Source organism: Mustela lutreola, chromosome 7 (genome assembly GCF_030435805.1).
Source record: "Mustela lutreola isolate mMusLut2 chromosome 7, mMusLut2.pri, whole genome shotgun sequence".
NCBI classification, from domain to species: Eukaryota; Metazoa; Chordata; class Mammalia; order Carnivora; family Mustelidae; genus Mustela; species Mustela lutreola.
Window position 1 is genome coordinate 55,795,687 of NC_081296.1, and position 27,168 is coordinate 55,822,854.

Below are 27,168 nucleotides of genomic sequence, written 5' to 3' on the forward strand. Positions count from 1 at the left end.
GTAGATGGGACTGAATTGTGACAATCTCATGATAAAACTGTAACAGATAAGGAGTTGCTTCTTATGGATAAGCAAAAAGTGGTTTCTTAAATGGAATCTACTCTGGTGAAGATTGTTGAAATGACAACAAAGGATTTAGAATATGACATAAAGTTAGTTGATAGAACAGCAGAGGGGTTTGAGAGGATTGGCTCCAGTTTTGAAAGGAGTTCTGTGGGGCAATGCTATCAAAAATATTACATGCTGCAGAGAAATCATTTGTGAAAGGGAGAGTCAATTGATGTGAACTTCACTGTTGTCTTATTTTAAGAAATTGTCACAGCCACCCCAGCCTTCAGCAGCCACCACCCTGACCAGTCAGCAGATAAAGATTATGACTCATTGAAAGCTTATATGATGGTTAGCTAATGGTTAGCATTTTTTAGCAATAAAGTGTCTTAAAATTGAGGTATGTACTTGGTTTTTTAGACATAATGCTGTTGTATAATTAACAGACTACATTGTAGTCTACTAAGCATATTAGTCTATTAACAGTGTACTCAAACTCACATGCACTGGGAAACTAAAAAATTATTTTACTTGTTGTATTGTGATATTTGGTTTATTACAGTGTTCTGGAACCTAACCTGCAGTATCTCTGACATATGCCTCTGTACTCTATATCCCCTACTCAATTTCTTCAGGGTGTTTGCCTAGAAATATAACCTTATTTGAAGCATTGTGAGCCAGTTGTAGCATAGATTACTTTAACCTTAATATTTGAAAAAAAAAAAATGGGATAGCAAAGTTAACTTCTCATCTTGTCCTTCATAATGAGAATACTATTTGTTTTACATTCCTGGAAGAGTCCTAACCACCAAAAATAGTAGGCATTTCTCTATTATGTCAGAGCTATCACAGAGTACTCAACCATTTGACTGTGTAATTTAAGTCTTGGTCTATCAAGCAGTAAACAGATGGAACATTTCTAACAGCAGTAATTAAATTGTAAATCTATTTTAACGAGTTGGCTAACATACAGCATCACAGTCCATATTCTGTTGTCTCAGTTACGTTCATTTTTATTTGGATTATGATTTCAGCATACCCAAACACGGGAAGGAAAACAAAGCTATTATTTGTTAAAATTGTATACTTGGGGTGCCTGGGCTGCTCGGTCGGTTAAGTGTCACACTCTGATTTCAGATCAGGTCGTGATCTCAGAGTCATGGGATCCAGCCCCAGCGTCACTTAGCTGGGAGTCTGCTTGCCCCTCTCCTTCTGTCCCTCACCCCAGTTTTGTCTCCTCTCAAATGAATAAATAAAATCCTTAAATAAAATTGCATACTTACAGTACTCATTCATTCAACAAATCTTTATTGAATGCCTACTATGAACCAGACACATTTCTAGGCACTGGGGATCCAGCAGTGACCAGGAGAAGCAAAATTCCAGTCCTCACGGAGCTTAGATTCTAGTGGATTGGAGACAGATAATAAGCTAAATATGTGTAATACCAAGTGTGGTAAATACTATGAAGAAGTATAAAGCTGAGTAAAGACCAGAGAGGATGTTGGGGTGAGACATACTGTTTTAGATAGGGTAGTCAGGGAAGTAAGGCCTCTGATAAATTAACACTTAAGCAGTGACCTGAAGAAGTAAGGGAGCAAACCAAGTAGATATCCAAGTAGATATCTGGGGAAACAGTGCTAGGCAGAGGGCATGGCAAGTGCAGATACCTGATTTATTAGTTGTCAGTGTGTATTCATTCCACCTTGAAGCTTTTCTTAACACCTTAAAAAATTAAGGGAGAGTTCCTTCTCTGTGTGTCATAGTATATTGTATGTGACTTTTTTATAATTCTTATCTCATCATTATTGTTTTTATGTGCATATTTCCCAATAATCTGACCTTTAGGGACAGGAATAGGTGCTGAATAGATGCTGATTGAACAAGTCAGTCAGTTTGAGTAAATATTGCACAACTACTTTTCTGTTTACTTGGTACCAAAGCATTATAAGAAATACAAATTGTCAGATGCATAAGTAAATAAGAGAAAATAATGATCAAGTAAGCCGTGGTCTGCGTTAGTCAGCGGAAAGAAATTTCTTTCAATGAAATCTTTATGAATTTATTTAAATGTTCTTAACTGTAATATCTTCATAATTTAAAAACTCAGGGTGCTATCCATGATTTAATGTTTTGAATGACTTGGTTACTTGAAATATTCAGTTAGAAAAGTGAATTTGAGAAGTAAAAGTATCTATGCCACAGGAGTTTTTTGAATTGCAAATCATTTTAGAAGAGAACAGTTTGCCTTCCCTCATTTTTAACCATTTCTGCTAAGAAATTATTCCACAGTTTCTTTATGATACTTACTGAATGTTATTTTCTGTTTTAGATCTCTAAAGATACTAAAATCAATTTTTATTGGATTATGTTTCTAATGAAGTAAATCTTTAGGGTCTACAGTACATGAGGTTTCAAGGTTTTTGAATTTCCTGATTTTTTAAAACCTTTTTTTTTTTTTTTTAACTTGAAAGGTTAATCTGGTTTATAGATGTGGCAAAAGCTTTAAAGTAAGTAGGAAGCTTATCACCACTCAGCAGAAAACCCTGGTTTGGTCTGTTACAGGTCTTGTTGTTACTGTACTAACAAAATGTCGGTACAGTCTACTTTCTGAAATTTTAAAGTTTCTGATTAGTTTTCTACAATTTGAGCAACATTATAATAAAATTATCATGTTTACCTTTAAATAAACCTACTTAGTAGTTAATAGTGCATGTCAATACTCAGTTTTCTTTTTTTTCATCCTTGTTTCTCCTATATTTTGAAAACTAAATATTTGTAGACATTTTAAACTTAAAATTTACCTTTCCTCTAATATTTTAACAAAGGTGACTTTGACCTAATTTTCTTAAAATAGAAAATGATTTTTAAAACCCAGTAAATATGGGAAATGTGTGTGTTGTTTTACTAAAGTGAGATCATTCTAGTGTGTTTGTGCCTCTTTTTTTCAATTTCAAGTCCACAGTCACATTTCCCAGTGGAGGACCACGTCTCACATCTAGTTGTCCTATGCCCTAATAAGTCTCTTTGGGGAAAAAAATCTGACCTAGTCCCCTTCTTCTTTTCATACCACTGACTTATTGAGGGGACAGGACCAGCTCTCCTGCAGGATGTCTTGCCTTTTAGATGTGTCTAGTTGATGGGTACTAGGTGACTCAGTTAAGTGGTCATCTCTTAGTTTTGGCTCAGGTCATGATCTCAAGGTCCTGGGATGGAGCTCCGCATCCAGCTCTGTGCTCAGGATTCTCTCTCCCTTTCCTTCTGTCCCTCCTCCAACTCACATGCACACTTGTTCACTCCTTCTCTTTCCCAAATAAATAAATAAATCTTGAAAAGAAAAAGATGTGTCTGGATGCGTCTGCATTTAACTTGTTCCTCTATCTCTTGTATTTCCTATTAATTAAAAGTCAAATTGTAAGGCCTCAGGGATCCATATTAAACATTTTTCATTGGGATATATGATAGGTTATTTACTTTTTATTTTAACTCATTAAAAAACACAGTATCTGGATGAGTCACCATTAATGAGACTGAATTTGAGCACTGAATTAGGGTAATGAATCTGATCCCTTCATTGTAGAGTTTCAGCTTTTTAATCTTGCTAGTAGAAAATAATGTATTTGGTGTTACTTTGCACAGTATGAATCTCTAGGTCCCTATCAAACATATACCTGAATATAATACTTGTCTAAATTAGTAAATTTCATGAGGAAATCACATAATGCTAATTTTCTAATATTTTTACCATTTTTCTTTTACATCATTAGCCACCCTTCTTCTGTAAAAGGAATTATTTATCATATGAAGCTATTGGTTTGTTCTCTTAAATTAAAAGGCCAGATAGATAAATAAATAATTTCACTTAGTTACCAATTTTAAGCATCTCAGTCAGAAGATGATAAAAGGTTGGTTTTTGTTTTGTTTGATTTTTCTGGTTCTCTTTTTTTGAGTATCATTGTAGACTCATGGATTTTTATTATTTTAATGTATTTCAGTCAACATCAGTCATAATTCTTACAACTTTGACTGAGGGGGAAAAGGATCTGTCAGGCTGATTTTTGTATCTTTTTGCTGTGATACCTATGTTTTTAATTATGGAAATACTCAAACAAAGTATAGAGAATAATGTAGTGAACCTTCAACATATCTTTGAGCTTCAGTAATTACCAGTGTTTCCAATCTCATTTTCTATATATCCTGCTGCTTTTTTGATCCCCTGGATTATGATCTCACTGATGTTTGAAAGTTTTCTTTATTTTCTGGCATAACAAGGCCCTAGACTTTAGAGAAATCATCCATTTCTCTAAGAAGCCATCATTTCTTTTTGTAAGCTTTTCATTTTCATTTTTGAAATGAAAGCTTTTCATTTCATTTCTCTTTACTTTGCCATCATGTGTCTCATTATAATGGTAGTATAGTTCCGTAAGCAGGTTTGTTCTCATTTGAGTCATGGAGGAAGGGCATCTCTCAAAATGGGACAAAAGTCTTTATATTTCTATTTCAATTGATCTAAATGTTAGGTATAGCTAACAAATGATTCAAATGTTAACACATTTAAGTGTTTTTAAGGAATGCTTAAAGAAGGATTGCTTTTTTTAAAATAAATACCGTTTAGTGTTACTGGTTTGTCTGTACTGCAATGTAAGGAAATCCTTTATAAATGTATGACTTCTGAAGGATTCCTTGTACCACGCTTTGGTTTTCTAGCATTCAAAACATTTTCTCATAGTCATAATGCAGATGATGAAAGTGTTACTGGATTCTGGCTCTTAAATCTGTGTAAGATTTCCCAGATGGATCAAACCCTGTCTTTGCCTTTTCCCCTCCTGATGCCCTATTGAAATAAAATGTATAGAAACAAGAAACAAATAAACCAGTAAAGTAAGGAGGAAGACTATGAAAGAGTGATAACTGAACAGATTTCTGGATCTCTATTCAAGTACTAGAAGATACAACTCTACCCTCTCATTTCCCTATACCATTCTCATCCCTGCACTTGGACTATTGATAACAGGCATGAACCCCAAGCAAAACATCAAGCAGAGTTCTTGGCAAAGAAGCTAGGCAAAGAGAAGCTAGGCAAAGCTAAGGCTTCTAGAGTACAAGTCATGTCTCCAGAACAAAAGAAAAACTCCATCATTTTGGCATTTAGAGGGCCTGCTGGCTCCCTACCCATGCACCCTAAAGGAATACTGCCAGTCAGCCTATACCTACCCCACACAGAGTCCTCAGGAGACAGTCTAGCCAAAAATCAGACCATCTGCACAATGGTAGAGGAATCTGTGTTGGCTAATGGGTCATTCAGATGTAAATACAAATGAGCAACCAAGATCACCAGGGATGTGAGGAAAAATGATGGCATGAAAGAGAGACTAAGATAATCAGAAAAATCGCTACTGGAGAAAATAGAGCTAATCAGAGAGAACTTAACAAGAAGTGAACTCTAAGGGCTGCAGGAAGATACTATACTCATTAAACAAGAATAAGAGAACACAAGTTTTCAGATCAATAGGGCACAGCAAGTGCTGAAATAGTGAATCAAATATAATGTACTTCTTTCTGGGAAGCTAAATTCCAAGGACAAAGATCCAGAGGAAAACCATGTACAAAGTGACAAGTATCAGTCTGAAATCAAGTCATCAGTAATTCTCTTAATGCTTTAAGACAATAAAACATTACCTACAACTTTTTAAAAGAAAATAATGTATAACCGGGGATTCTGTATCTTGCCAAACTGTTAATCAAAGGTAAGAGCAAACTGAAGGTTTTTTTAGACATACAAGAACTCAAAGGTATCTTCTCTTGGAATTAAAAGAAATGAGTGAGGGATGCCTGGCTGGGTCAGTCTGTAGAGCCTGCAACTCTTGATCTTGGAGGTCATGAGTTCAACCCCACATTGGGCGTAAGCTTACGATAGATAGAGAATTACACTTTTACCATCAGCTTTCTTTAAAAAATAGAAAATTATTGTGTAATATTTGACTCAACATTTTCATTTGGGGGTTTGATTTTTTTTTTTTTTTTTTTTTTTAATCTCACTGCTGACAAAACAGTTTATTGAGGGGAAAAAGAAGATGAAGAATTAGAGACAGTAAAGTAAGTAGTTGTGGATTTATACCAGAAAATAAATTATAGAGCTACTACAGCAAACAATAAGGAGATTGATTCTGTAATTCTCCATAGTTCCCAATGACCCCCAGCAACAGGCAATTGAGGACTATTTTTTAATTGCAGTCACAGCTGGCTGATACACCATATGGCCAGCAGGGGCAACAGCATCAGATTCTTCTCCCATAATGACTGGAGTGACATGGTCTGGCTTATATTTAAAAGCATCATTCTAATGGTTATCGTTGAGCATAGACTTGGGGGTAGAATAGTAGAGCAAGGGTAGAAATAATGAGACCAGTTTGGATATCACTGCAGTATTCCAAGTAAAAGATGACAGTGGCTCGGATGTGGTGGTCATTGTGGAGTTGGGGGAAAGAGGTCAGATTCTAGGTTTTATTTGAAGGTAGAGCCAATAGCATTTCCTGACTGATTGGATATGAGGTGATCAAAAAAGGAGTAGAGGCGTCTGGTCTGAACAGTAGGAAAAGAGAAACGGGATGGGGGGAAAGAGTTGTTTTAGATGTTACAGAAGTCCATTTGACCTGCAAGTAAAGATGTCAATTTCTTGTATTGGCACTTAAATACATGTGTCTGTAGTTCTGAAGACAGGTCTGGCTTAGAGATGGAATTTTAGAAGTAGTCAGCATATAAAGTATATTTAAAGCCATGAGAGTGTGTGAGATCACAGGAGTGAATAGAGATTAAAAAAAAAAAGTTTGAGGGACCGAGGCTCTAAAGCACACTAACACTTAAGGTTCAGGGAGATGAGAAAGAATGATCAGAGATGACTGAGGAGGAGCAGCCAGTGGCGTATAAGGAGAACCACAAGAAGATGGTGCCCTAGAAGCCATGAGAAGAAAGTGTTTCTGGTAGGAAAGAGTCATTGACTACTCATGCTGCTGAAGAGATCAAGTAGGATGAGCACTAAAAATCTACTGTTGGATTTGGCAACATGGATGTCAGTGTTTACCTTAATATCATTATGTTTTTTCAAACAGCCAGCTTGTTGGGACAAAAATAATGCATTAAGTTGTTCAGACCCAACTACTTAATAAATGAAACTATTAGATATTTATTTTGGCCCAGAGACTTTGAAACAATTACTAAGATACAAAGAGAGTCACAAACAGAAAGCCTATACCTGCTTTAAAGGGTCATGCTATGTATTTTAAGAGGGGAAAGCTCCTCTTACCTTTTTGTTGTCTCTGCTAAAAAGTTTGAGTTAGTAATTTTAAATCTGATCAGATTCTACAGTGAATAAAATTGCCTTATTGTGGCTCAATGTAAAAAAATAAAATCTTATCCTATGAAATGTCTGCAGTACATCTTTGCATGAATTTTTCTTCTTGCCTCCATAGGTATGGTCTGAATATGCGTTGCTTGGCAGCTCGGGTCAACTATAAGACTTTGATTATCATCTGTACACTCTTCACTTTGGTCACAGTACTTTTGTGGAATAAATGTTCCAGCGATAAAGCAACCCAGTTTCCACGGCACTTGAGTAGTGGCTTCAGAGTGGATGGATTAGAAAAAAGAGCAGCAGCATCTGAGAGTAACAACTATGTGAACCACATGGCCAAACAGTCTGAGGAAGCATTCCCTCAGGAACAGCAGAAAGCACCCCCCGTTGTTGGAAGCTTCAACAGCAATGGGGGAAGCAAGGTGTTAGGGCTCAAATACGAAGAAATTGACTGTCTCATAAATGATGAACATACAATTAAAGGAAGGCGAGAGGGAAATGAAGTCTTTCTTCCATTCACTTGGGTAGAGAAATATTTTGACGTATATGGAAAGGTGGTTCAGTATGATGGCTATGATCGGTTTGAATTCTCTCATAGCTATTCCAAAGTCTATGCACAGAGAGCCCCATATCACCCTGATGGTGTGTTTATGTCCTTTGAAGGCTACAATGTGGAAGTCCGGGACAGAGTCAAGTGCATAAGTGGGGTTGAAGGTTGGTATCTGTCTGCTCCACTGCATTTTTCCATCCTGATTGTGCTGAGGAATAAAAAGTTGTAGGTGTATTGAGTGATCTTTTTTCCCCAGTGATTCATGGTACAGTATTTATTGTTATGTAAAGCATTTTGAATAGCAGAGTAGGTTTCTGGCCTACTATTCTTATTCATTGATCAGTCTAGCAATTGTTATGCTGGTTGCCCATTGTTAAAATTTTCATCCATCTTTAATGAGATATTGTATAAACCTTCCTTTCATTAAATAAAAACAATGCTATTTGAATCTTGGGGGGGGGGGGAGTCTCCTCTTGGAAAAAAAATACAAGTCAGGAGCTTATCTAGCCTAGGTTTCTTAGCCCTTATGGTTCCTAAATCCTTAAATTGTTTTGAAACTACATCACACATATGGTTTTGTAGGTTCTTAGCTTCTGCTGTGCCCATCTGATGCTTCTTAATTTATTTTAGAACTACAGAGAGGAGCTTATCTCTCAACACATAGGCCATGATGCAACAATACAATATTCTGTGCAATGTCATATGATTGTATTTCCCATGTAGAAAATTACTAAAACACTAATACCAAACATTTAAAAGTTTTGCTTAGGACCTTAGAAGAGATAATCCATTAATGAGTTATGTCAAAAATCTGTGGTTCGATGTGCAATTTTAATTCATTAAAAAAAAAAAACGCCTGGTTCTCAAAAAATTATATTTTGACATGAAGGAGATGAAAAAGAATTGCAAGCTATGTTTATAATTTAAGTTGCCTAGTTGTAACTGGCTCTGTAAACAGATACTTTAGCTGTCAGATGGTATAGGCATTAGACCACATCTTGACTTTGGAGAGAGAGATGGGTATGTAATTATCTTGAATATTAATACAGACATTTAAAAAATTTCATATTTAGGATGACCCTGTGGTAACATTACCTACATGTATTTAAATTGTACAAAATTTGTATGAAACAGGACAACTGTAGCTATGAGCAAAAGTTACACATGTAAAAAGTCAATCCTTAAAAGATAATCTGCAACATTGCATTGCTATCAACAAATACTGAATGAGAGTGAATAAACCTTCATTTTGTTTTTCATATCTGATTAATTAAGTTCTAGTTTTTAATAATTATGAAAACAGTATAAAATAGAAGCTTTAAAGTTGTAGATAAGCCTATAACATGCCCCAGAGGTAAAACAGTAAAGAATGGTTCTCAGAATATGCTTATAAAAGTGTCCAGACATGGTTATTTATTTTGTTTCTCTATTTTTTAGGTGTACCTTTATCTACACAGTGGGGACCTCAAGGCTATTTCTACCCAATCCAGATTGCACAGTATGGGTTAAGTCATTACAGCAAAAATCTAACTGAGAAACCCCCTCACATAGAAGTATATGAAACAGCAGAAGACAGGGACAAAAACAGCAAGCCTAATGACTGGACTGTGCCAAAGGGGTGCTTTATGGCTAGTGTGGCTGATAAGTCTAGATTCACCAATGTTAAACAATTCATTGCTCCAGGTAAGTGATACATTATTATGTGTGCCTGCTAATTTTGTGATGATTTATGGCACCTGATACTCCCTTAAAATTGTCTTTATGGTTTTAGGAAGCACATTAGCAGACCCTTTATATCTATATAAAGAAACAAATGGTGTCACCCAAGTGAAATCTCTAGAAAGGGACACCTGGGTGGCTCAGTCGTTAAGTGCCTGCCTCCGGCTCAGATCTGAGTGTCCTGGAATCAAGCCCCATATTGGGCTCCGTGCCCAGCAGGGAGCCTGCTTCTCCCTCTTCAGCTCCCCAGTGCTTGTGTTCTCTCTCTCACTATCTCTGTCATAAATAAAATTTTTAAAAAAATAAAATAAAAAAGAAATCCCTAGAAAAAGAACAGCTAAAAATTCAAGGTTATAAAAAAAAAATTTACTATGTATCTTTTTCCAAGGAGCTGTGTCCCACAGGAATGATGCTCCTTAGTTCATTTTAGCATTTCAGTACAATATTTAATTTTACTTTTAAACTATTTTGCATAAAGGTAGAAATTTTTCTTTATAGAACAGTCCTTTTCCTTTGCCTGTTTTTTTTTTTTTTACCAGCAGCTTTTTATTTTTTCGAGATATTATAGCATTAACAACCAGGCCTGCTTCTCATATTGAGTTTTGTTAATGTAGTAGATTGTCTCAAACTTCATATAAAACCATTTCATTAATAAAATCATTTATAAAATCAAATTAACTTTATGTAACATTTCCCCTTTTAGTAAGACGGTATCATTAATTGGGATGTAATGTATTTTTCTCTGCTAATCAATTTCCATGAGAATTAATGAGTCCATTACTTAAAAAGACAATGAAATAATTGTAGTTAGCACCTCAGGCTTAATTCTCTATTGGGAAATGTTGTTAAGAACAGAACTCCTCCTCCCCGCCACCCTCCCCTCCAATAACCTTGCAGTCGGTAAATACAATGAGACAATACTCTTCTGTATTCTCCCCTTGTCCTTTATTGATGACTGTGTAATTCACAGACCTTGAAAGCCACAGTACAAATCTACTCATTCTAGATGGCCTTAAGTAATGGATTTATGAGTGCTTAATGCAGTGCAAATAATGGGTGACCTTTAGTTTTTATTCCGTGGCTAGAACTTCTTTTCTCCTGTGGTATTCTGTGATATTCCAGTACATAGAGCATCTCTGCTTGACTGGTGAGAAAGTACGTGGAGATGTTTAAGAATATGTAGAACAGGGGGCACCTGGGTGGCTCAGTGGGTTAAAGCCTCTGCCTTCGGCTCAGGTCATGATCCCAGGGTCCTGGGATCGAGCCCCGCATCAGGCTCTCTGCTCAGCGGGGAGCCTGCTTCCTCCTCTCTGTCTGCCTCTCTGCATACTTGTGATCTGTGTCTGTCAAATAAATAAATTAAATATTTAAAAAATATATGTAGAACAGGATTAGACTTTGCAAAAGGACATTTGTTTGTTCCCAAGGAGCTTGTTTTTGCACTAATTAATAATGTCTAGATTAGGGTGGAAAACAGCAGTCCTCATCTTGATCTCCTCAAATGCTGGGAAGTTTTCTAGAACAGTTCTTTGAACTCTATCCTATTTAAAGCAATAGATTACACTGTGCACTTCTGGATGCCCTGGGGAATACAAATGATAAGTCTCATACTACATGAGGGACCCTCATTTTACCTCTTCATTCTGCAGCCCATGGCTGGAGATAAAACTACTTCTTAAAGTGGTTTTAAGTATATGGAAGAGAAAACTCTGTAACAGTCGCTCTGCTAGTGGAACACAATCTCCTCACAGTTGGAACTCCGTGTTGGTGGGAGTGTGCTAAGTGGGAATGGGGTGCCAGTTTTGATATCTTGGGCATGCCTGGAGGTGTATTTGATCCAATGTTTGAGGGCAAGTGAGCTGAAATTACATGGGAATAGCTCAGAGCAGGAGAAGGGAATCAAAAAGGTGAGACTTGTATTGAAGCACAAGTATGGGAGATGAAGCTTTTCAGAGGCTATAGACTTCATGGGAAATAAATTCAAAGAATCACTGTTGAGAAGAAATTGGAACTGTATATAAAAGCACAGGCCTCCATGAGGTGAGTCTCTGGAGGACCAGGGGCCAAATGCTGTTAGCCTTTTTATTTTCTTTTTGGGCTTTGAATTATTTTCCCTGAAAGGAAATAAAGTTGTCTAGAAGAAAGAACCAGAACATGGGTCTGCATCATATTTTTATTCTTTTGTTTGTTGAATAATGTTTTGTTCCTCTGCCTAATTTTAAAATTGAATGAACTGAAACTTTATACCTATCGTACTCTGTTAAATTAGTTCTCCCTTTAGGGAAACACTCTCTCCACCTCATTTCCGTGACCTCACTCCCTCCCCTGAATCTGTGTGGCCATTCTTTCTCAGACTTCTTGTGATCTTCTCTTCTTTTGCCTGGTCCTTATCTCTTGGTATTCCTCAAGGTCCTAAGTAGGGAGGACTTCTCACTCCTGTTGATTAAAACAAATGAATGATAATGGTTTGTGTTACAGGTGAAAACATTGATTTAAAGACTGTCCTTAGGGGCGCCTGGGTGGCTCAGTGGGTTAAGCCACTGCCTTCGGCTCGGGTCATGATCTCAGAGTCCTGGGATCGAGTCCCGCATCGGGCTCTCTGCTCAGCAGAGAGCCTGCTTCCCTCTCTCTCTCTCAGCCTGCCTCTCCATCTACTTGTGATTTCTCTCTGTCAAATAAATAAATAAAATCTTAAAAAAAAAAAAATAAATAAAGATTGTCCTTAAATGTTTATCATTCTTTGTTGCCTAAAGGGAAATATATACTACCACATATGCCAAGAATAAACACTAATAGTGACTCCCAGGTTTAACTGCTCAGAGAGAAGAGGAGTCGTGGATTTCAAAAAATGGAAAACCCAAAACTTTCTGCTAATAGATTTAAAGTAGGGGTCTCCAGATACCATAATACCTTCAGTAGAGCTCAGACTTTGCCTGCTACATTTCCAGGGTGGTTGCTGCAACCACACTCACATCCCAATTGCTACCATTTGGATCCCTCTGGGCGATGCCGACTACTTTAACTACTCTGTATATCTAGAAAATGGAAATTAAAAGACTTACAGGATTATTATGAAGACTGCAATTGTCTGTTGGTTGATTCATGTCGGGGATTGGGGCTTAGTCTCTTCTCCTGTGTGGTTCAGTAACCCCCTCTGGTGGTGGTGGGGTTTTAGGAAAATAGTCATTTTTTTGAAAGGTTACATCCCGTGACATAATTTGTTACTGAGTTCTTTGAACTAATCTGTTATAGTATAACATAAGATAATTGAGACCGTACCATTTCGTTAGATTTGTATTCATAAAGTGAATTAGAATGGATTCTGGGAGGAAAATAGGTAATTCTTTAGCTTCCTCCCATTTGGACTTATAAAGTTGGATCACTGTTATCCAGTTTTGTGAGAATGGATGTCATGGTTAGTATTACTGCCTTATCAATGAGACATTGCCCTAGCAATGAAAAAATAAGGAGCACTCAAGATAGCCTTCTCTACGGAATATAATTGAAACATTAGTGATTCATCAGGCCATTCAGAATCCTGGAGTGTGTTAGGAATGTTGTATTGAGTGTCAGATTCCACTTTACAATAGATGTAGGAAAATGCTAGTTAAGAGAGAGATTGCATGTTGACATTTTTCCAGATAAAATGGATTTTTATTATGTAATCTTATGTATGTAGGTATGTTTAATATACATATGTATTATGTATGTATGATGTTTATTATGTATGCTATGTATTACATACATGCTATGTATGTATCAGTATGCTTCTGATACCACTTTTTAAAGTCACTCAAGGGGCGCCTGGGTGGCTCAGTCATTAAGTGTCTGCCTTCGGCTCAGGTCATGATCCCAGGGTTCTGGGATGGAGCCCCACATCAGGCTCCCTGCTCAGTGGGAAGCCTGCTTCTCCCTCTTCACTCCCTCTGCTTATGTTCCTTCTCTTGCCATCTCTGTCAAATAGTCTTTAAAAAATAAAAATTTCATTTGACATGTAAGTCTGTCAAGATGTTCTCATTCCTTATACAGCTTCCATGATTATCTGTCCCATCAGATGAAATCATTAAGGGCACTGGATCAATTATATCCCACAATGGTAGAGTCCAGTGTTGAGGGAGTTGAACGTGCTCAACGTGCTAAGACTCACCAAATTAATTACATTGTATACACTATCATCAGTCTACTTATGCTCCTGGTGACACACTAAGGATCTCCTTGAGGACTTCTCAAAGTGGATCTGATTCTTTGGCTCTGTTTAAGAGAAATAACTCTTCCACCAATTATGCTCATGAGAATGCTGTATCCAGTATCATTTCTTTTTCATAGTCTTTGAACTTAGGTCCAGGAATCCTGGTTTCTCGTCCCTACTCTACCACTAATTAACATTTGGTTTTGGGCAAACCTTTTAACCTTGCAAAGCTTCCATATCTTCATCTCTAAAATGGAAGTAGTAATTCCTGTTCTGCCAGCATCAGATTATTGTAAGGAGCATATGAATGTGTTTGGATAATGTAGTTTCCTAGAAATGAAGGAATTCATATTTACCTTTAAGGTTATATATAAAATATGCACTACCTATTATTTGTTGTTGTTGTTGTTGTGGCTGCTATTACATTGCAATATGCTCTGTTTCTTCTCTTGGTAGATCTAGACCAGCAATATTCAGAAAGTCAACTTTCTGGGAATCCACCCTCATTGTACTATAGATATGCAAGAGAAACTTCCTATTTGATAATTTGCCAGACAAAACAGCTATTATATTTTATTAGCCTCTAAAGGCCAATGGCTTCAGACTAATAATCATAATCACTATCAATTTTCACTTTGTTCTAAGCCCCTATTGTTTTTTTATTTTTTATTTTTTATTTATTTTTTTTTTAAAGATTTTATTTATTTATTTGACAGACAGAGATCACAAGTAGGCAGAGAGAGAGGAGGAAGCAGGCTCCCTGCTGAGCAGAGAGCCCGAAGTGGGGCTCTATCCCAGGACTCTGAGATCATGTCCTGAGCCAAAAGCAGAGGCTTTAACCCACTGAGCCACCCAGGCGCCCCTCCTATCTTTTTTTTAATCCTCCCAATTACCTTGCAAAGTAATATTATCTCTATTGAACATGTGAAGAAACCGAAGTTCAAAGAGCTATTTCATCTTGAATATCTCAAAGCTAGGAAGTAGAAGAGAAATAATTCAAACAGGCTTGTAGGGTTTGGGCTTTTTTTTTTTTTTTTACTCAGAAGCCTTTGCTTCTCCCTCATCCTCCCCTAGTATCCCTCACTTTTGTTGATTACCTGAGCCCATTACTTAATTTTCAGAAATTTTATTCATGATTCCAGCAATTATCTGAAAACAAACCTATCATTTTCAGCATCAGCTAGTAATTAAGAGTGTATATTGTATATTGTGGAGGGGTACCTGGCTGATTCAGCCAGGAGAGGATGCAACTCTTGATCTTGGGGTCAGAAGTTTGAGCCCCATATTAGGTATAGAGATTACCAAAAAATAAATAAATACATAAACTTAAAAAAAAAAAAAAAAGTAAAGAAGAGTGTGTATTGTGGAGCCAGGCTAGGCAACCTAGGTTCAACATTTTGTATCTTGGGCAAGTTTCTTAACTTCCCTTTGTCTCAGTTTGTCAGCCATTAAGTACGAGTAATAATAGCACTACTCTTGTAACTGTTATGAGGGTTAAATGAGTTAATTTGAGGATTAGATGAGTTAATATGAGTTAATATAATAAAATCAGAACATAATAAATACTAATTAAATTTTAATTAAATAAAATTTAATTCATTGTAAGCCGTTCTAGCTTCTCACAATATGTGCTGAGCCAATTTTGATTATTTTTTCTTTTTATAAAATGGATATAATAAAGCAGTCATTGATTATTGATCAGCCAACATTTGATCTAGCATTTTGATCAACAATACCTTATCCATTTCCTCTTAACTCTCTAATATAAATCAGATGGGCCTGATACTCAAAAGCCGTCATGGACTCATCAGTTCTATCATTTGTTTATGGTTACTTTAGTAAAATAATTGATAATGATGATCGGACACAAAATACTGAAGTGTTAATTTTATATGGTTAGTGGTTATCAAAGATGAACTGCAGTTAACTTTTTTTTATTTTTTTAAGATTTTCTTTATTTATTTGACAGATCACAAGTAGGCAGAGAGGCAGGCAGAGAGAGAGAGGGGGAAGCATGCTCCCTACTGAGTAGAGAGCCCAATGCAGGGCTCAATCCCAGGACCCTGAGATCATGACATGAGCAGAGGCTTAACCCACTGAGCCACCCAGGCGCCTCTGCAGTTAACTTTTTTTTTTTTTTAAATAAACATATAATATATTTTTATCCCCAGGGGTACAGGTCTGTGAATTGCCAGGTTTACACACTTCACAGCACTCACCATAGCACATACCCTCCCCAATGTCCATAACCCCACCCCCCTTCTCCCAACCCCCCTCCCCCCAGCAACCCTCAGTTTGTTTCGTGAGATTAAGAGTCACTTATGGTTTGTCTCCCTCCCGATCCCATCTTGTTTCATTTATTCTTCTCCTACCCCCTTAACCCCCCATGTTGCATCACCACTTCCTCATATCAGGGAGATCATATGATAGTTGTCTTTCTCTGATTGACTTATTTCGCTAAGCATGATACCCTCTAGTTCCATCCACGTCATCACAAATGGTAAGATTTCATTTCTTTTGATGGCTGCATAGTATTCCATTGTGTATATATACACCACATCTTTATCCATTCATCTGTTGATGGACATCTAGGTTCTTTCCATAGTTTGGCTATTGTGGACATTGCTGCTATAAACATTTGGGTGCACGTGCCCCTTCAGATCACTACGTTTGTATCTTTAGGGTAAATACCCAGTAGTGCAATTGCTGGGTCATAGGGTAGTTCTATTTTCAACATTTTGAGGAACCTCCATGCTGTTTTCCAGAGTGGTTGCACCAGCTTGCATTCCCACCAACAGTGTAGGAGGGTTCCCCTTTCTCCGCATCCTCACCAGCATCTGTCATTTCCTGACTTGTTAATTTTAGCCATTCTGACTGGTGTGAGGTGATATCTCATTGTGGTTTTGATTTGTATTTCCCTGATGCCGAGTGATATGGAGCACTTTTTCACGTGTCTGTTGGCCATCTGGATGTCTTCTTTGCAGATGTCTGTTCATGTCTTCTGCCCATTTCTTGATTGGATTATTTGTTCTATGGGTGTTGAGTTTGCTAAGTTCTTTATAGATTTTGGACACTAGCCCTTATCTGATATGTCACATTTGCAAATATCATCTCCCATTCTGTCAGTTGTCTTTTGGTTTTGTTAACTGTTTCCTTTGCTGTGCAAAAGCTTTTCATCTTGATAAAATCCCAATAGTTCATTTTTGTCCTTGTTTCCCTTGTCTTTGGTGATGTTCCTAGGAAGATGTTGCTTCTGCAGTTAACTTTTAATACAAAGAACTTTTCTTCTAACTAGTCTTTGTTGGTGTATTTTCCCCCTACAGAAACCAGCGAAGGTATATCCTTGCAACTGGGGAACACGAAAGATTTTATTATTTCATTTGACCTCAAGTTCTTGACGAACGGAAGTATATCTGTGGTTCTAGAGACGACAGAAAAGAATCAGCTCTTCACTGTACATTATGTCTCAAATACCCAACTAATTGCTTTTAAAGAAAGAGACATATACTATGGCATTGGGCCCAGAACTTCATGGAGCACAGTTACAAGGGACCTGGTCACTGACCTCAGGAAAGGAGTGGGTCTTTCCAACACAAAAGCTGTCAAGCCAACCAAAATAATGCCCAAAAAGGTGGTTAAGTTGATTGCAAAAGGGAAGGGATTCCTCGACAACATTACCATCTCCACCACAGCCCACATGGCCGCATTCTTCGCTGCCAGTGATTGGCTGGTAAGGAACCAGGATGAGAAAGGTGGCTGGCCAATTATGGTGACCCGTAAGTTAGGAGAGGGGTTCAAGTCTTTAGAGCCAGGGTGGTACTCTGCCATGGCCCAAGGGCAAGCCATTTCTACATTAGTCAGGGCCTATCTGTTGACAAAAGACCATTCATTCCTCAGTTCAGCTTTAAGGGCAACAGCCCCTTACAAGTTTCTGTCAGAGCAGCATGGAGTTAAGGCTGTGTTTATGAATAAACACGACTGGTATGAAGAGTATCCAACCACACCTAGCTCTTTTGTTTTAAATGGCTTTATGTATTCCTTAATTGGGCTGTATGACTTAAAAGAAACTGCAGGGGAAAAGCTCGGGAAAGAAGCGAGGTCCTTGTACGAGCGAGGCATGGAATCTCTTAAAGCCATGCTCCCCTTGTATGACACTGGCTCAGGGACCATCTATGACCTCCGCCACTTCATGCTTGGCATTGCCCCCAACCTGGCCCGCTGGGACTACCACACCACCCACATCAATCAGCTGCAGCTACTCAGCACCATCGATGAGTCCCCAATCTTCAAAGAATTTGTCAAAAGGTGGAAAAGCTACCTTAAAGGCAGCAGGGCAAAGCACAACTAGAGCTCAGAACCAAAATCATCCTTCAGCCTTTGCCGCACACAAAAACCATGGGCTCTATCTCAGCAGAGCTTAGGCACATTTTAAAAGATTGTATACTAGGTTTTTGTGGATTACATCAAAGTGATAACTGAAACCAGTCTTCTGAGATAATTGCATTGGGTTGGGTGTTTCAAAACATAGGTGGCACTTGGAGCAGAAAAGTGTTTAGTCGATGGTTGAACAGAGATGTTTAACTTTGCCTTGCCTATCACCTTCTACAGTTCCACAGACAGTCCAGTCCCTCTGGGTCTGGGGAAGACACTGGTAAGTAGTTGTTACTGGCCAACTGTCAGGCACTTACCTGAAAACTTAGTATGGGTCTCTTTTAAAATGTGATGATGTATGTTTATGTTGGAAACAAACTTTTAAAAAATAATGTGCTGTAATACAGTAAATGTGTACTCGCAGCCTGAATAGTGGACTGTGTGCAACTTTTTAAAATGATGTTTCTTTTCTACAGATTAATTTCTTGGAGAATTTCGTGTTGCGTTTCTTGAATTTGTTATATATGGAGAGTATTTTGAATGTATGGTTTTCTTGAAATGTGTAAATTAAAAACACAAGCAGTGTTCAGGCTTCACAGTTATATAATGTAAGCACAACTAAAACAGAACTTGTTGACTGCACAAGAAATCACAAAGATGTTATGTTTTATGAAACTTGATCTACAATCAGTAAAGATTTGATAATCAGTATATCCCTCTCCATCCCCACTGTGATGGTTTCTTTTTGTCACTGTCTAGAATTCTATATTTCATTTCAGACTATACTTGAGAGTTTTGTCTATTTGGGGGGAACATTTTTGGGGACATTGTGGAAATTTTATTGGAGAAAGGAGCTAATCCTTTCCCACTGCCCTTTCAGGATTTTCCCCCCCTCTTTGAAGAAAAATACTGTGTTAGATATTACATACAGGAATCATAGCAGGGTTTTTTTTCCTACTTTTAGATCATTCTTGGACATCAACTTTCCAGACCATTGACTCTGCACATGAATGTTTTCCTTTGCAATTTTAACTTTAAATTCTTTCAGCTCTTGGGTAGAAGTGATTGATGCTACCACATTTGCTGTATTTGTGTAATCAGATCTTTATTTGGGTTTTCTGTCCCACTATACCTTACCTCACGTAAATAGGTTTCACAGCCCTCGTACCCTGGGCAGTGTCTGCTATAGGGCTTTTCAGGCATTATCAAAATCAAGCGAGGTTGATTGTGTTGTTTTTGTCTGAATGTATGACAGTACACTAAGTCAATACTGTAACTTAATACAGATTGAAATTTGAGACCCCACACTTTCAGGAGACTGAGTCTGACAAACACATCAGTTTGTTTGTGACCTGTATTAAATGCATGTCAACAGCCACGTGGGCACTTGCCTACATACTGCATCTTAAATTGAACTCAGCCTACCAACACTACTTATAAACCAGAAAATATATACATATCTATGAATAGAATAAACATGAAAAATATATATATATTAGTGGCAAAGGGAGCAGGAACAAAGAAGACAATACAGATGTACACTGAAGACAGTAGTAAAGTGGCCACGGAAGCTTAAACTCCCAAGTTACATGACCACAATTCTCTTCTGCCCACAACACAACAGTTGTGGGTTATTAAGTTTCTCCCTGGCTTTTGACCTTTGTCATTCTTAGACATGATTAGATGTCTCCACAAGAATATCTGGACTCCTTTATTTCAGTGCCCCAACATAAAATTTTCTCTGAGCAGGAAACCCTTTGCCTTTCATTTTACTTGTTATTACTAAGAGCAGTCCAGACTTCTGCCTTGTGTTTGGATACTAGTCCTTCAGACTAAAGGAATCCATGAAAACAGCATGGTTCTGCTTCCGTGACAAATATCCAGTGCCTTAACAATGTGGCTGTCCTTTTCCACTGAAAAAGGAAAGACATTTTGATCTAGAAATGGCATTGCTGTTTCACTGATGTTGGTTTCACACTGCCTTCCACGTTGCAACAGCAACTTGATTTTTCTTATGATCCCAGAATTTTCTAAGAGAATGAGTTGAACCTGAGGCAGCCCTGCCAGTGTACACCAGTGGTTCTCAAGCTTTCAGGTGCCTCCTAATCACCTGGAAGCTTACTGAGCTACAGATGCCCGATAGTCACTAAGTCTGCCTGTGAAGCATGAGAGTTCTGCGTTTTTAACAAGCATTCAGATAATTCTGGTGCAGGTGATCTGTGGGGCAGACATGGAGGAACACTGCCCAAGACCATCAATTGCATTTTTGTTCCAAAACACCTGCAGCATTCTTCATAGGTTTTTAAATCATGTAAAATGTTTACTTATTCTGAGCTTAGAGAGCATGGGGAAGGTATTTTAAAGATTTATTATATTTCTTTGTTTTCAGATAATGGGTATTTGTTTTTTATACTTATCTTGAGTTAGCTTTGATACTATATTAAATCTGTTGCCACTTCAGTTGTAAAACCAGCCAAAAGTTTCCAGATAAAGGTCAAGTTTGACCCTTTGGGATTGTTGTACATAAAGGCTTCATCCAAAAACCATCCAGTGTACGTGAGCAAATACAGAAATGGCACAAGCACAGCTCTCCAGATGTGGCAGTCCTTTTCTTCGCCAGCGTGCAGACTCTCGCTGAAAGCTGCTCTTTTCCTCCTTGTTGCAATTGTTGTTCTTATTTCTCCTCCATTGTACATGTGGGTTAGAGACCATGTGTCAAATATGCAATAAAGTGTTTACTGGATGCCCTTCTGAAGGGTGGTCCTTTGTAAAGCTGTACAGACTTTGCGGTTTAAGCACAATGTGCACATGTTAGTTTTCTATACAGCAAAACTTGATTTTTTGCAGATGGAAAGGTATTTTGTTTCTATACAAAGTAAATGGATTGTTTGTGCTTCATGTAAAGCTGCTTTATAAAATTGTAAAATAAAGTTTTTATCTTAAAAGAAATATACTTGGATATTTGTTCCTTCTCTGATCTCAGATTCTTGTGTGTGCCCAGCCGTAGATTTCTGACCATTTTCGGTTCAACCAGTGACAACTAGTCAGGCAACAGATGCTCATGAGAGGTGTATGAGGCTGTGTAAGACCAGGTGGGAAAAAACCTGCCACGTGGGCCTCAGCCCTGGGAGGGAGGTGTAAGGTACATGGGGACACAATGTCCACAGAACAGTTTCAGGAAGATAAAATGCCAAATCAGGTGGTCAGTCAAGGAAGGTGTTGTGGAGGAGACAGGGCCTTATTGGGGCCTTCAGGCCTGCGTACTGGGTAGAAGAAGAGGAGGGGGTAAAGGGAGCAGAAACAGGCATGGCAGCTGTGAGGGTGCACTTTCCCAGGCTCATTCAGGCTGGTCACCATTTTTGTCGGATTTCAATTTACTTGAAAGTTTGTCCTTCCTGTATTTTCTATACTTGCCTCTTCTCCAGAACAGTAAGCATTTTGTAATCTTTTTCCCTCTCAGAGAGTGATGATATAGGTTCCGCAAATACATATAAAACCAGAGAGAGATCAGTCTGGGTTTATGTAATGTTTCCTTGCACATTATTTTTGGGGTTATAAACATTCTGTGCCATTTGTATAATGGAATTCCAGTGGATCTCCAGTCAACTTATAGCTGATGGGTGCACATACAGTGTCAACATCCTTGGGTCTCTTTTATCTCTCTCTTCAGTTGGGAAACAGCCATAGGTTGCAAGCAATTCTTGGTCTGGATGAGTCTGCTCTTGCTTTGATTTTGCTATTTATAACCAAAGTTTAATACATTGGCCATTCTGCTTTAATACACTAAACATATATTTGCCTCCCTGTTGCGCTTGAGAGAGAACAGACCCTCCGTGCCACAGAGGACTTATTCCACAGTCTGATGAGCTCTTTCCTGAGAATGCCCCCTCCCCCACTAGGGCCCTAACAGTGACAGCGGCTATGTGCCCTGTGACCCTGCCGACCATCAGGCTCAAGCTGGGCCAATGAGTCTCTTCCTCAGGAATCCAAAATTGAGATAGATTAGAAAACTGAAGCAGATACCCAGTGAAAAGCAGAGATGAAAACAAGCTTGACAGCTCCGGGCCCTGGATCCAGTGCATTTCTGAGGCCAGCTGCATTCCTCCAGTGTCACGAGCTACCACTGTATCCTTAGGATGCATTCCTTATGTGTGGTAAAGTTGGCTGGATTCGATCTCCTCTACTTAGACTAACAAGCCCCAATGAATAACACAGTGTCTGTGTTACAGAGAAATGTATAATGTAAATTCTACATTGTATACATTTTCCTCCAATCACTAGGGCCACCATAACAAAATACTACAGGCTAAGTGGCTCAGGGAATGGAAATTTTTTTCCTCACATCTCTGGAGCCTAAATTCAAAATCAAGATGGCTGTCTTGCTGTGTCCTTACACGGTGGCCTCCCTGTGTTGTCTGTGTCCTGTTCTCTTCTTATACAGATACCAGTTATATTGAATTCAGACCCATTCATCTGACCTCATTTTACTTTAAGTACCCTTTTAAAGATCCTGTCTCCAAACAGTCACAATCTGAGGTCCTAGGGTTAGGACTTCAACAGGAATTTTGGAGGAAGTAAACTCAAATCATAACAACCACGCTTCACTCTGAAGTGCAGAGAAACAGAATGAGCCAGGGTTGCCATTTAATTAGTTGATAACCAGCCATGGCCAAAACTCTGAGAAATTTAGGGAACATTAGGTGGGCAGAAGTTTGTACTTGAGATTCAGGAGACAGGGCTCCCTGACTCTCAATTACTATCTCATAATACGGTCCAATAAGAGATTAATCTATCTTCAAGTTTTTTTTTAATAAACTAATAAAAGGTAACCATTAAACTACATTTTTAAAAAACTACACAAAACCCAACATCAGCTACTAGATTTTTATTCTTCCTACCCTGTGCCATTCCCATACAGAACTCTGAGGTATTAAAAACAGATAGATACAGAGTATATCAAAGTTGCACGTTGTGGTGAGATTTATTTAATGAAACAATTTTTTAAAAATCCCAAGTCTACATTATTGCAACTGTTACAAATAGTTAACAATATAGGGATAAAATACTACTTTTCATTATACCAACCCATCAAAGATGTCAAATTGAAAATGGATGTGAATTTAAATGTTGTATTGGTGATGAATTTGAATGTTTGCTGCTCACTTTGTAGTGAAAAGAGCTACATTTGCCATCTGGTGAGCATGATTGGTAACTTGTGTGTATGCGCTGCTTTTCTGAATGTTAAGTAGCAGCAACACTGTGTAATTTTGCTAATCCTTTTCCAGGAGTAGGATTGTGGGAAATGACAGGGCTGCAAAACACACCAAGGAGGAACCGTAGCAAAGAGAACAGCAAAGCAGGAGAAAAAAAAGACCTGTGAAGGCTCAGAACTCAACCCAGGAAATGATAGCAGACATACAGTTGAGGTAGGACACAACCTACCTCAACTGGAGGCAGTTGAGGTAGGACAACCCCAAGCTCAGGACATCTGAGCTTACCCTGCAGCAGACCTGGTACTTCCTTGGGTTTCTGCTCTGTTCCCATTCGTACCTCATGGAAGCAAGATAAGGGCCACTCCATCTTAGTTTAGAAAATCAAGTAAAAGAGTGTTAATCTACTTGGGGACTAGAAGAAAGAAATCCCTGGGGCAGGGCAGGGGTGTATCTTGGCAAAAGTGTGTGGTTTTAATTTAATGCCTGTTACTTTATCTTTCCTCTTTAACACCACTGAAATTAAATCTCTGTAATTCAGTTGAATATGGAGTGTAAGGCCCCAGGGTAATTCTCAAATCCCATCAATGGTGTGACAAGGTAATCAGGAGGAGAGTGTATCTTCTCAACTCCTGCAGGCAACAGAGGCAGCATCTCCATCTGGAACGATCCAACAGAAGATATTACCCCAGCAACTGCCTGTGTCCTTGAATGAATATTCTGAGTTCTTAGTGTCTAGGTATAGCAGACTGGTTCTGACTGATCTTTCTTGATGGTCTTTGCTTAAGGATAGGGATAGGGAACAAGCACCATTATAGGAGCTTCCCAGACTCTCACAGCTTACCATGAATGAAAAAGCCTGACTCTGGTGGGGAAGGGGGTCAGGGACTGGGGGAGTGAGAAAACAGAAGGCTGTTTGAAAAGTAATGTGCTCAATGGGGCACCTGGGTGGCTCAGTGGGTTAAAGCCTCTGCCTTCAGCTCGGGTTATGATCTCAGGGTCCTAGGATGGAGACCCGCATCGGGCCTGCTTCCCTTTCTCTCTCTGCCTGCCTCTCTGCCTACTTGTGATCTCTCTCTGTCAAATAAATAAATAAAAATCTTAAAAAAAAAAAAAAAAAAAAAGGTAACGTGCTCGAGGTCATGCAGTTCTTTTCACTAAACACCTCCTGAACACCTTCTTGCCAATCCCGGGCTACCTGCCCACAAGAAGCATTGAGAAGATCCCATTCCTGCCTTGAGTCACAGCCTGGAATGCTCTTCCTCTGATAGGCTTGGGGTAGCCTTTCCTTCCCAAAATCAAATACCAAGCAATAGTGACAATACGAACAGCTAAAGTGGCCAGGCTTTTGCAAAAGGACCCCGCACGCCTTCTTTCTAATTCCTTTGGCAATCTTGGGCAGAAGTATTAAGTGAACCGTACAGCTGACACACTTGAAGTTAAGCCACTTGCTAGAGGATGTTCAGTTGCTTGACAAGCCAAGGTCTGGAAGCCATGTTCCATGTCTTTTTTTTTTTTTTTTTAAAGATTTTATTTATTTATTTGACAGACAGAAATCACAACGAGGCAGAGAGGCAGGCAGAGAGAGAGAGAGGAGGAAGCAGGCTCCCTGCAGAGCAGAGAGCCCGATGTGGGGCTCGATCCCAGGACCCCAGGATCATGACCTGAGCCGAAGGCAGAGGCCTTAACCCACTGAGCCACCCAGGCGCCCCCATGTTCCATGTCTTGAACCACCATCCTCAGGCCATGACCATCTCCGCTCACTCCACCCCAGCCCACAGTGTGCTCCACCAGGGCTGCAGCTCTCCTGGAGATGAGAAAGCCCTAGCAGATAAGCCAATTTGCCTGTTTCATCGCAGACTCATCAGCTTTGCTGAAATTGGTACTTGCTCCATTAAATGATGAGAAGAGTCCAGAAACAGGTTATTTCTTGATCAAGACTACTTGGTATGTGCCCCATTTCTTCAACATCCCTGGACTGTCTGTTTACATTAGATTGTGAAAGATTCGGCATTACAGCTCCTCTGTAGCCTCTCTGGGGACACCCCACATCCCCAGTTTACTGTCTTTCCTAATGGACTTGCAAAAGCTGTATCTAGTACAGGGGAAGATGTAAGAGAGTGTATTTGCGTGTGCACGTGTGTGCGCACCTGCACACAGATGCACAGAAGACACCTGTAAGGAGTCGCAGGGAAGTTTCCAGAGTTTCCAGACACTCTGCTGACTGCTGGAGGTGCAGTAATGAGTAAGGATAAGTCCCTTTGCTCTACAAGTCTGCAAGTAGCAGATTCAAGAGTTACACGTTTTTGTTTGCTATCAAAACAAAACAAAACATGTATGACAAACTCCAAATTAGAGTTTGAATTAATGACATTCTAAAGAACTTCCCTACATTCAACTTTTTAGAGTCCTTATTTTAGTTATTTAGTTCATCCTCAGAGTGGGCTTAAGAGCCCCACTGAGTAGGCATCTCCTTTCATCACAGGAGCAGGGGCTCAGAGAGTGCTTGTGTTCCAGGGTCCGTGGGCTGGTGGTGGAGCTGAACTGAAGCCAGCTGTCTGTCCCTTCGTCCTGTGCTGTCGCCATAGCCTGTGTGGGAATCTAGAAGGGGTCTCCTCGGGACAGGGTCCATCTGGCCTGGCCTGGCCCTGGGCAGGGCCTTACCTTGTCTGCTTCAGCCCTGGGCTTGGCAGGAAGGGGGGGCACTTCTCCCTCAGTTTCTGTTTCACTTTATCAGTCTTCTATCCGCACATGTAAGCTCTTACTGACAGAACAGAAGAAAGTGACCCAGGAAACCACCCAAAAGTCTGCCTACCTGTTGCTTGGCTGCCTTATTTAAAGCTGGGGTTTTTTGTTTTGTTTTTTGTTGTTTTGTGCTTTTAAAAAAAAAAAAAGATTTTATTTATTTGACAGACACAGTGAGAGAGGGAACACAAGCAGGGGGAGTGGGAGAGGGAGAAGTAGAACCCCTGCTGACCAGGTAGCCAGATGTGGGGCTCGATCCCAGGACCCTGAGATCATGACCTGAGCCAAAGGCAGATGCTGAGCCACCCAGACGCCTCAAAGCTAGGTTTTTATTTAAAGAAAATTAAATTTTAAAGAAAAAAAATATTCTATCTTAAGGTGCCAGTTACTTCATAAACTTTTAAGAATGATAGTTTTATTTTGTTCTAAGGAAAACTCAAGAAGAGTCTTACACCCCCGTGCCACTACCCCCAGCCTTCTGTTTCCTTGTGGCCATGACACTGGCCCACTGCTCCCCAGGCCCCTCCACACCTCAGTGAGTCTGCTGGCTGTGTGGACACAGGGTCGCAGGTGCACGACGGAAGTGGGAGCGTAGTAAGGAGTCATTGCCGGGCCTGGGGGAGAGGCAAGAGTGGCCAGGACTGAGGTGGCATGGTGACATGTGGTTGGATTGAGGATAGCTATGCAGCTGGCCCCCTGAGTGTTCAGGGAGAGGGACGGGGAGGGAGTTGGGCAACTCTGAGTTGGACTGAGATGGGAGGTCTAAATGTGCTCACAGGGGTCTTCTGCAGACCAGGTTCTCTCCTGGGCCTAACAGCTGTGCCTTTTCCAAGCTGTGCTCCATCTGAGGGCTTCTTGGATGCCAAGTTCCAGCCTCAGGGCATTTGCACAGCCATCCTTCCTGCCTGGAACTGTCTCTCAGGTTTTCAGAGGCTGGCTGCTCTCCTCATTCAGACATCAGTGCTGGTCTCAGGTCCTGGCTGAG

General features: G+C 39.4%; 1 protein-coding gene across 2 annotated transcripts in view; it reads left to right on the plus strand.

Moving 5' to 3' along the window:
- GLCE (glucuronic acid epimerase) overlaps positions 1 to 21,177 on the plus strand; it is a 114,475-nt gene extending 93,298 nt beyond the window's left edge. The window contains exons 2-4 of one of the 2 annotated variants that reach the window (XM_059180938.1): positions 7,518 to 8,113; positions 9,387 to 9,632; positions 17,181 to 21,177. In XM_059180938.1, coding sequence (XP_059036921.1) covers positions 7,531 to 8,113; positions 9,387 to 9,632; positions 17,181 to 18,205 — 1,854 coding nt within the window. In that variant the 5' untranslated portion in view covers positions 7,518 to 7,530 and the 3' untranslated portion in view covers positions 18,206 to 21,177. The remainder of the gene's footprint in view (positions 1 to 7,517; positions 8,114 to 9,386; positions 9,633 to 17,180) is intronic. The other variant, XM_059180939.1, reaches the window with a different exon arrangement.
- The last annotated feature ends 5,991 nt before the right edge of the window (positions 21,178 to 27,168 follow it).